The 9,839-nt window shown below is 52.3% G+C and overlaps 1 protein-coding gene across 2 annotated transcripts; it reads left to right on the top strand.

Annotated features, from left to right (window-relative positions):
• Positions 1-1,386: 1,386 nt before the first annotated feature.
• On the top strand, positions 1,387-9,341 carry PFDN4 (prefoldin subunit 4). 2 transcript variants are annotated; one of them, XM_081097912.1, is made up of 4 exons: positions 1,387-1,632; positions 5,720-5,827; positions 6,768-6,908; positions 8,946-9,341. In XM_081097912.1, the coding sequence occupies exons 1-4, from the start codon at positions 1,609-1,611 to the stop codon at positions 9,075-9,077; spliced, it is 405 nt and encodes a 134-aa protein (XP_080954038.1). In that variant the 5' UTR covers positions 1,387-1,608; the 3' UTR covers positions 9,078-9,341. The 2 variants fall into 2 exon arrangements, with proteins under 2 accessions (XP_080954038.1, XP_080954039.1); XM_081097913.1 differs by lacking the exon at positions 1,387-1,632 and adding an exon at positions 1,646-1,951.
• The last annotated feature ends 498 nt before the right edge of the window (positions 9,342-9,839 follow it).

Genomic DNA, 9,839 nt, shown 5'->3' with positions numbered 1-9,839 from the left:
AAATCTCGCGGTTCATTCTCGCGTTGTGACAGCCTCTAAATGAAGCTGGGACACGTCTGGATAATCCTGTAGCCTGCATGTCGATTCAGATAGAGTTTTTGTTCCACTCAGTTTTTCAATCAACATAGTATTTGATTCCTTGCATCGTCCACACAGAGTTTTCACGCTGGTAATTACCGTCTTTTACTGCTACTGTATGTGTTCTTGTTATAACTACTAGTAACATATTGTATAATTCACCATCTAACATACTGTATAATTCACTTCGATGTTTTGACCATGGTACATCTCCCGTCACTAGAATGTAAGCTGCATGAGGACAAGGCATTTTGTCTATTTTTTTTCTGTTCTGTAGTCCCACTGCTCTCTGCTCCAGTCTCTCTCTCTCCCCAGCCCCCCTCCACCCTCAGGACCCTTCAGGAGGTGTGCTCCGGCTGCAGCTGAAGGTGCTCTGACTTGTGGGGATACACGTGTACCCTCAGTAAGGTACCATGTCTAAATCAGCTTCCTTTTTGAAATAGCGTCTAACATGGTGCAGATTTCAAACAAACAAACGCTCGCCCCAAACTCCTCATTTAGATGCACTAGAACAGAAGTCTGGGGTGCAAGTTCATACACCTGTAGGGCCTGACAGGTAAGCTTGGGGTGAGGCAGGGATCTGCCGGGGCCGTGGAGAGGGCCTGTTAGCTAAATGGGCCATGCCTGACCACCACCAGCACCAGCACCAGCCGCTGCTATCGCCAAAACGTAGGCTCAAGGCCACCAGGACTCTGATTTTACAAGCTCAAGCGAACCAAAGTATTGTTTTGATATTGACGAGTGACATGCAATTTTCACACCTAGGATGCAGGCAGTGGGAGGCCAGGGTTCAGCCTGGTGTAAGGGAATGTGTTAAACCACCTTCCGTGTGGCAATTCCAACGCCCACCCCTCGCGGGGTTAGCATTTTCCAGTGCTTGTGGGTGAGTTTCCTTTCTCCAGTTGTTTTCATTTGTGCCCCAGGCTTCTTCCTTTTGCTGGTCCAAGCGGGGATTCTGAGCCCAGAAAGGAACCGGAAGGCACCGTGTCAGTTGTACCGTAATCGCTCCACAATGTTGTTGAACGGGTTGGTGAATGGGAGTGCTTCCTCCTCTACACCGTCTGAATTGTCGGGCACATCAATATCACGTCCTATTGCCAGGGCCATTCGTTATTAGCCCTTTGAAAGGTAGGTCAGTTGCTCCATACATTTGTGGGATTGACGAAAAGGAATTTCCCCGCCATCCCCTCCAGGCCCTGCCCCGCCCCGCTCCGGCCCCGCCCCCGCCCCCCGCCCTGTGCGCCCCCTGCTGGCCGCCGCCGGAGCTGCGGCCGTTCGCCACACCCCCCCGTTTCTGTCGGCGCACAGGGCGGTGCCCGTCCCTTTAACTGGCACGTACCAAGTCCTTCCAGAGCCCATCTCCTCCCTGGGTTCCAGGCGTTCGCCCTCCTCGGTCGCAGATCCAAGAGGAGGGAATGTGGAGCCGGTGGTGTGTTTTGCGGGAGTTGTGGGCCCACAGGGAGTGAGCGGGGGCCGGGGAGGACCGCGCGGGCGCAGCCTCCCCTCCGCGCGCCGTGGTCCAGTCCCAAGATGGCGGCCACCATGAAGAAGGCGGTGAGTGGGCGCTCGCGGGCGGTGCTCGGGCGGCGGGCGCTGGGCCGCCGAGGGGCCGGGCTGGCGGGCGGGCGGCTCTGGGGTGCTCATCCCCGAGGCCGGCGTGGGGCCCGGGGCCGAGCGCCCGAACCTGAGGGCGGCCCCGCGGCGAGGCCGGCCCGCACCCGGCGCCCCGAGCACGGGGGTCCCGCGGCCCTGGCGCGTCACGGGGCGTGGGGAGCCGGGGGTCCGCCGGCCACCACGCCGGGCGCTCTGCCGCGTTGTCACGTCTGACCCGCACCGGGCACGCGGTCGGCAGCGCCTGCACCGCCCTGGGCAGGTGAGGAGCCGCGGCCCCGGTCGGGAGGCACCTGCCCCGGGGGCGCCGCTGCGGGGAGCAGAGCGGACCCCGCGTCCTGGGGTCCGGCCCCGAGCCCCGCCGCCCCGAGGCCCCGGCGGCCACGCTCCGACCCTCCCCACCTCCCCGCACCTCGGCGAGGCAGGTCCCGCGTACAGGTGCGAGCGGAGCCCGAGCCGCGGGGGGCCTGGCGGTGACTCAGCTCGGGGCTCGGCTGGTTCCGGCGTGGCTCTGACTTGTTCCCTTATTTTTCATTTTCCCAAACCCGCTGAACGCCTCGCTGGGGTCTGCCCTCCCGTAAGTCTCCCAGGTGCTTAGAGGTGGAAGGAAAATAAAATGGGGGCGGGGGGCCGAGGCGCTAATGGCAGCCGCGGGTGGGGGAGCCCGCACACGTGACGCCCCCTCATCCTGCGGGCAGAGCCTGTGCACCCCGATTTCCCGGGGAGGTGCCGAGAGTGGCAGAGCCTGTGCACCCCGATTTCCCGGGGAGGCACCGAGCGGGGCAGGGCCTGTGCACCCCGATTTCCCGGGGAGGCACCGAGCGGGGCAGGGCCTGTGCACCCCAATTTCCCGGGGAGGCACCGAGCGGGGCAGGGCCTGTGCACCCCGATTTCCCGGGGAGGCACCGAGCGGGGCAGGGCCTGTGCACCCCGATTTCCCGGGGAGGCACCGAGCGGGGCAGAGCCGGGAGTGGAGCCCGGGGTGCCGAGGCCAGGCCCTGCCCGGGGGAGGCTCCCCGTCCCGGCGGTGAGGCCCCGCTCCCCCTGGCTCCCCCGCTCCCCGCCTGTGCCGAGGGGGTGGCCGGCGCCCTCGGAGGCCAAGCTGGAGGGTGCGCTGCCCACGTGGGGGCCCCGGGCACCCAGGCCGAGGTCTCCCTCCATCACCCTCTTACCCAGCACCGAGGGGGCCCAGGCCGGTCCTGCCAGCGGCTGGGTGCACCCCCTTCGCCTCAGGTTTGTGTTTGACGGGCCCGGGTCAGGTGTGGCCTTGACGCCGTGGGGGTGGGGGGGCTGGTTGGGGTTCACCCCTCCTGCAGGTGCGGGAGCTGAAGTGAGGAGAGGAGTCCATGTTGGGGAACCGGGAGGAGAAGGATTTGGATCCAGGATTTTGCCCCGATTTTCATCACCAGCATTTCTTCCTTCTCGCATTCAGCGAGCTTCGGGAGCTTCTGGAGCGGGTCGCATGGCGCAGGCTGCTGGGTGGGATGGGGAGGACCCTGGTTTTATCCCCTCCGCCTCCTGGCCGTGCAGCCCCCAGCCCCGAGGGAGGCCAGGCATCGAGGGTCCCACAGGGGTGTCCAGAGCGCGGCTCTGTGTGGTCAGGTGGGGGCCGCTGATTAAGAACGCGGGAGGGAAGGGGGCAGGCACCCCAGGGAGGGAGTTTCTCCTGGAACAGAAGGACAGTGGGCAAGGCCGGGGATGGGGGAGAGCTTGAACCCTGAGTGTAGGAAAACGGCAGGTGTGGCCCAAACCTGGGCTTTTCTTCTCTTAGTGAGCCCGCTGGTGGTGCGGCCGCCGCTCCCAGTGTCCCCACTGCTGGGAACAGCCCGGGAGGCCGGCTGCACAGACTCCCCTCTGCCCTGGAGGAACCCCTGGGCCGAGGAGGTGGGTGTCACGGGAGCCCCTTGCGTTGGTTTCGGTCGGAGGCCTTCCGGGTTGTAGCACCTGCCTGCCGGGCCGATCCGGGAGAATGTTCCGGAGAAGGTGCCGTCCCCCCCTCTCCCCTCTGCGTCCTAAGACCGGCTGGTGGCCATGCAGGGGCTCCATGGGTACCTGTGCACCTCCCTCCGCAGGAGCCATCTGGACCTGCCGTCACTCCCTTCATCCCCCAACACCCACCCTGTCCCATCACCTGTGTCACCTTCCAGCAGAAAACCTGTGTTCTGCCCGTCTCCTCCACCAGCCGGGAGCTCGGGGTTCACCAGGGCACGACGGCGGCTCCCCTCTCACTGCCTGGCACAGGGAGACACTGAGTAACTGTTAAGGGAGTGTATGCACGGAAGGTGCGTGAACATACAGAGCATAGGTGTGTCTCAGAGACTTAGCAGGTGCCTTTAAAAGACAGAAATAGAAGCAGTCTGACATTGGCCGGCATTTCCTTCTCCCAGGCCTTTGGAGCAGCCAGAGGCCTGCTGGTCACACCCACGCCCAGTGTGAGGCGGCCACTGCTTCTGTTTCCTCCCAGAGCCCATGGGAGACTGAGTCACGGAAAGGGCCGTTCGGGGTGCAGGGATTTTGGCTTTCACCTCGCACCTTCTGGGTGTCCTTCCTGTGTGATGGCTGTTGGTGAACAGTCAGGAAGTAGAGCACTAGCTGGCCCTCGGCGGGAGGTGACTCCGCCCGCAGGCCCTCTGCTGGTGCCCATGCTGCCACCCCTGAGGTGGGCATGGCTTCCCTGCTTTCCTAAAGGATGGCACACCCCAGCTGGCTCCAGAGAATTGGGAAAATGCCATGGTTCCTGCTCACATGGGTATGAATCCACTCTGTTTCCACCACTCTGCTGCCTCAAATAAATACTGCAACTCCTTCCTCCATGAATCCTTACGGCTTCGTGAGCGGTAGTAACTGCATCTGGCTTTTGTTAGAGCAGGAGTTCCTACGGGGGCAGGGAGGGTCCTTTAAGAATCTTGATGAGAGCTATGAAGACCCCTCCCGATCAGTACACATACCACTCATGCCATTTTGCACAGTTTCAGGGGGTGAATGGACCCCTCAACGCCCATGGGCCCCCAACTAAGAATTAAGCCCTCCCTGCAGAAATGAAGCGTCAAGTAGTAGGAAGTTCTAGATCAGTGAGATGAAAAGGGAAGGCAGGGCTGTTAGGGAAGGGGCGGCTTCTCTCTTTCTGCACAGGGCACTCGCTGGGTGGCATGCGGCTCACCCAGGCCCATGTGCCTCCCCGCCCCCTTTAGCCGGAACCCCAGTGAAAGCCACCACGAGGGAAGTGCACTCCAGCGCCAGGTGTGTGCACGGCTGTGGGGGCTCCAACAGGAAGCGCCTGTCTGGACAGGTGGGAAGCAGGGCCCAGTTCTCTACAACTTTTCAGAGACCGTGTGCATGTGACTGATGAGCACGATTCAGGTTCACATTCGGAAGCCCTGCCTTGAGCCCCAGTTGTGTGTGTGGGAAGCCTGGTCTTTCGCGGTGACTGTGCACCTGTAAGGACATGGGTTCTCGGGGCTCAGTACTTGGACTCTGCGGGAGAGCGGGAACTCGGGGTTCTCTGTGCCCTATTCGCTTAGGGAATTGGAGTTATCTTGAAGTAAAACGACTTGAACGCTAGGACTGTCTGCATAAGGACTTGCCTTTGGTTTCTGTGCTGCAGGCCAGTGTTTACCAGCGTCCATGTTCATGAAAATATGTGCAAGGTTGAATATTCAAAGCTGTATGTATGGGGATGTAAAGGACTTTTTTCAAGATGTCCTCTGGGTCTGCTGATGGGCCTGGTGCGTGCGAAGCTGTTTACGGGATGATGAGCGCCTGCGATGGGAGGGCCGCCTTTCAGGGTCTGCGTCCTGTTCTGACCGCTGAGCTCCATGTTGGTTGAGACAAGAGGGTGCTTCGCCCTCTGGAGGAATCGGAGTGTACGGACCTTATGCCTTTGGTCACTCACGAGAGGCCAGGTGAGGGTAGGGTGTGGCCACCGAGCCAGGCTATGGGGTCCTTACTGAAACCAGGTACGCCGTTGTCTTCCTCCTCTGTAACCAAGTGAGGCCAAACTAAGGAGAGTCTGGCATTTCACTCTTTTCAGGCTGCAGAAGACGTCAATGTTACTTTTGAAGATCAACAAAAGATAAACAAATTTGCACGGAATACGAGTAGAATCACAGAGCTGAAGGAAGAAATAGATGTAAAAAAGGTACTGGAGATATGTATCTTATTTCAGAAAAATGAAAGTTCTTTATGCAATAGCTCTTAAAAACTGAATTTGATAACTTGTGCTTATATCTGTCTGGACCAGCCGTGGGCAAACTACAGCCCCGCGGGCCGGATCCGGCCCGTTTGAAATGAATAAAACTAAAAAAAAAAAAAGACCGTACCCTTTTATGTAATGATGTTTACTTAGAATTTATATTAGTTCACACAAACACTCCACCCATGCTTTTGTTCCGGCCCTCCGGTCCAGTTTAAGAACCCATTGTGGCCCTCGAGTCAAAAAGTTTGCCCACCCCTGGTCTGGACTCTGTCGCAGATGACATAACCTACTCTAGTTTAAGAAGAAAAACCTTGTTTAAGGGTGTGAGAAAACTTACAGATGGTGGAGAGGTGGGACTCTAGGCCGAGGTTCCAGGAGCAGGTCCCAGAACCATGTCTCAGAGCACTTGGCTGGGATGGCACTGCTGCTGTCTCCAGGCCAGCTGCCTGCCCCTCAGACCTAGGGCACTGCACTGCCACCCAGCTGCCCCTGTAAATTGGAGGCCTTGTGCCCAGCCGCTGCTTGTGCAACTCCCTGCATTGAAGTCCAGTTCAAGTGCATTGGATTGGTGGAATTCAAGTTCTTTGCTCCATCCTATCACCAGGCACGGCTGAGAAGTGTAGATTCGTGTTTGCCTTTGCTTTACTTCTCCCCCAGGAAGGCAGAGCTTACAAAATGGGAAACTGTTAAGGTAGGAGATATTGTGAGTGGCCACAGATTCCCGCTGTCCACCGCAGCACGCTGGTAGCAATCTGGAAGTATCTAGAGATCAGTGTGTTAGTGAGCTCTCCGAGAGTTGGTGTCCCCAAATTAAAATGGGCTGCTAGCTCTATCGGGGAATTTTGAATACATTGTTCATTGCTGTTCCCTTTTGCATTTGCAGAAACAACTCCAGAATTTAGAAGATGCTTGCGAGGACATCATGCTTGCAGATGAAGACTGCTTAATGATACCTTATCAGATTGGTGATGTTTTCATTAGCCATTCTCAAGAAGAAACACAAGACATGTTAGAAGAAGCAAAGGTATATTGAAGTCTTTCCCTGGGTGATGAACTCTGACTCTTACGTTGGGATTTGTACCCTTACAAAGAACATGGAGGAGTAGGGAGAGTAATGGATGCTGGGTAACACTTCCTGGGTCTCACAGTGCCCCACATGTGCTCGGAATGCGTTTCAAGTGTGAGTTTATTTCATCCTAACAAGTACTCTGTGAGACAGGTACCATTAGTTCCAGTTAGAGTTGAAGAATAGAGGTTTAGAGAGCTTTCGGCGCTTATTCAAGGTGACACGGGGAATGAGCTTGCGATTCCTGGGCCGGCGCTCTGAGTTAAAAGTGTTTACAAAGTACAGGATATTACAAAGCAACAGAAAAACCACCCGCAATCCCACTACCCAGAGGTGGTCGTCCATGATGAGCATCTCCATGCCTTTCCCTATGTCCTCTCCTCTTTCTTTCGCTTCACCTTTTGGCCAGTTAACATCCGGTAGTGTTTTCTCCTCCCGTTAATGTTTATTTACCCAGCAGATGCTCCCTGGGAGCCTGCTCTGGGCCAGGCACACGTACGTGAAAACTCCATGTTTGATGACTTAATGCCATGTTGGTGGACATTGACTCAGCTCACTGTCCTCCTAATGTTTCCAGTGTTTTCCTGAAGTGATGCTCTAGTGAGCATATTTATACTTTAATCTTTGCTCACATTTAAGAAATTCTTTAAGAAAATAATCAGTGAAGTGTAATTACTGGGTCAGAGTATAAGTTCATTGACGTGTTTGAGACTTAGCAAATTAGTTTCCAGTTCACGGGTCCTCCAGCTATGCCTGAGAGGGCAGTTGCGTCGTGTGTGAGAAGCTGATGGCAGTTAAATATTTTCTAATTCTCTTGAAAGTTGCCTAATTAGCTTGAATATTATTTAAAATGTTTGTCTTCCTGCTTTAAATGTCATAAAAGCACAACTTTTCATGACTTAAATGCACATTTAATAAAGCTCAGGTAGAACTAACACTCCTGAGTCTTTCCGTGTAGAAATATTGAGTCTCCTTCTATGCTAAAGTCTTTTCTTTCATAGTAAAATTGTGTAATTCTGGTTTTCTTTTTAGCCATCCTAAAATACTCCTGCAAGTATGTCACGAGAAGTTTTTGTCACTATTGTGAACATTCCTCCATCTTTCCCAGCCCCATCCCTGCCCCTGCCACACAAATATATTGAACCTTCATTTTGCAGTTCATTCATTCATTTCAGAAGTGTTTATGGAGTGAATACTCTATCGCAGTGGTTCTCAGCCTTCCCAATGCCGTGACCCTTTAACACAGTTCCTTATGTTGTGGTGATCCCCAGTTTCATTGTTACAAATTGAACATAATTAAAGCATAGTGATTAATCACAAAAACAATATGTAATTATGTATGTGTTTTCTGGTGGTCTTAGGCGACCTCTGTGAAAGGGTCGTATGACCCCCAAAGGGGTTACGACCCACGGGTTGAGAACCGCTGCCCTATCGGTTTCTATCACTTACTAGGTGCACGGACAACGGAACACCCTGGTCCCTGCCTGCGTGGCGTACGTAATCTAGATGGAAAGGCTCAAAAAATTTCTGCCAGGTTTTGACTGTGAATTGTTATCTTAGTTGTTCGTGGTAGCATGAATTTTTGTCACTTCCTCTAGTTGCATAGTTACCTATGGGCGGTTGGAGAGGCTCCGGCAGAAGCCATGCCTGTGACGCAGTGTTTAGCAGAAGTGGCGGACGTGTTTATGGAGGGTTCTTTGTTTATTCAGATATGGTAATTTAGAAATTAATTTCCTTTTATCTCTTATGTTTTTGAAATCAGCCAAAACTGAGAAAACAAGTTTGATTTATCTTATTAGCAATATAGGCCCTGAATTAAAAATGCCCATTTTCAGACTTTTGGTTGAGATCTAATGATCAGTATTATGTATGTAGCTGCCTGTTCAAGTTTAGAAAGTTCTGACCTAAAAGTGTTCCCAAATATTTTTTTCAGCCACAGGTGCTAGAAATCATCCAATTGAATAGAATTAACTTAAACAATTTTTTTTTTTCTAGAAAAATTTGCAAGAAGAAATTGACGCCTTAGAATCCAGAGTGGAATCCATTCAGCGGGTGTTAGCAGATTTGAAAGTTCAGTTATATGCAAAATTTGGGAGCAACATAAACCTTGAAGCTGATGAAAGCTAAACATTTTATATTACCTTTAAAATTTGTTTAATAAACTTGAATATTGTTTAAATGATAATTTTCCTTTTTCAAATGATATGGAAAGCAAAACTTTCTTTTTTAAAAAAGATTTCATTTATTTAATGGAAACTTGCCTATTTTCACATGTCTTGCTTATTTATTTTATATTTTTAAAAGAAGACAGTATTCATCTATGTATTTTGCATAATGATTCTATCAAGTGTAGGGGTTTTGTGTCATGTTATTAAAATCAGTTAAGCAATCTTTTATGTTTCTATATTATCATTTACAACATCTGTTGCAATTTTTATCAGAAAATTTAACAGTTGTGTCGTGTTGTTTATATGTGTCTGTTACAGTTGCTTTTTAGAGTTGGCGAAAGAACTCCAGAAAGATCTAATCTTATACCTGTCTACTCACTTCACACCTGAAACTTTGTCGTGTACTGACAAATATGTATATATTTTATTTAAATACATGCAATATATATTATATCTAAACATATATATTTCACTTTTCTCTTACATACAAGTATCATGGATCTTTGGAAAAGAGCCAGCTCATGCTGAGACTTGTTGAGCTTCCTACAAAACTAGAGCAGAACCACATAAGAATATTCTAGAAACCAAGAGATGTATCAATAGAAATGTTTTGTGTGTTTTAAAAATTATGTTTCAGACTTTATTTTAGTGCTTTGTAATTAATTGGGGTTTATATTGGTGATGATGTAGAAGTTAAGCAGCTGTGTATTTAAAATAAGGC

The sequence above is a fragment of the Myotis nattereri genome, assembly GCF_964212035.1.
Source record: "Myotis nattereri genome assembly, chromosome: 8".
NCBI lineage: Eukaryota > Metazoa > Chordata > Mammalia > Chiroptera > Vespertilionidae > Myotis > Myotis nattereri.
Note: the sequence above shows the minus strand (reverse complement) of the source record. Positions and strands in the feature narration are given on the sequence as shown.

What these genes read in the sequence shown, in the direction of transcription:
- PFDN4 (XM_081097912.1), top strand. Translation starts at nt 1,609, where the DNA reads ATGGCGGCCACCATGAAGAAGGCG. An exon ending in AAGAAATAGATGTAAAAAAG is followed by an intron (nt 5,828 to 6,767) that starts GTACTGGAGATA and finishes TTGCATTTGCAG; the next exon opens with AAACAACTCCAGAATTTAGA. An exon ending in ACATGTTAGAAGAAGCAAAG is followed by an intron (nt 6,909 to 8,945) that starts GTATATTGAAGT and finishes TTTTTTTTCTAG; the next exon opens with AAAAATTTGCAAGAAGAAAT.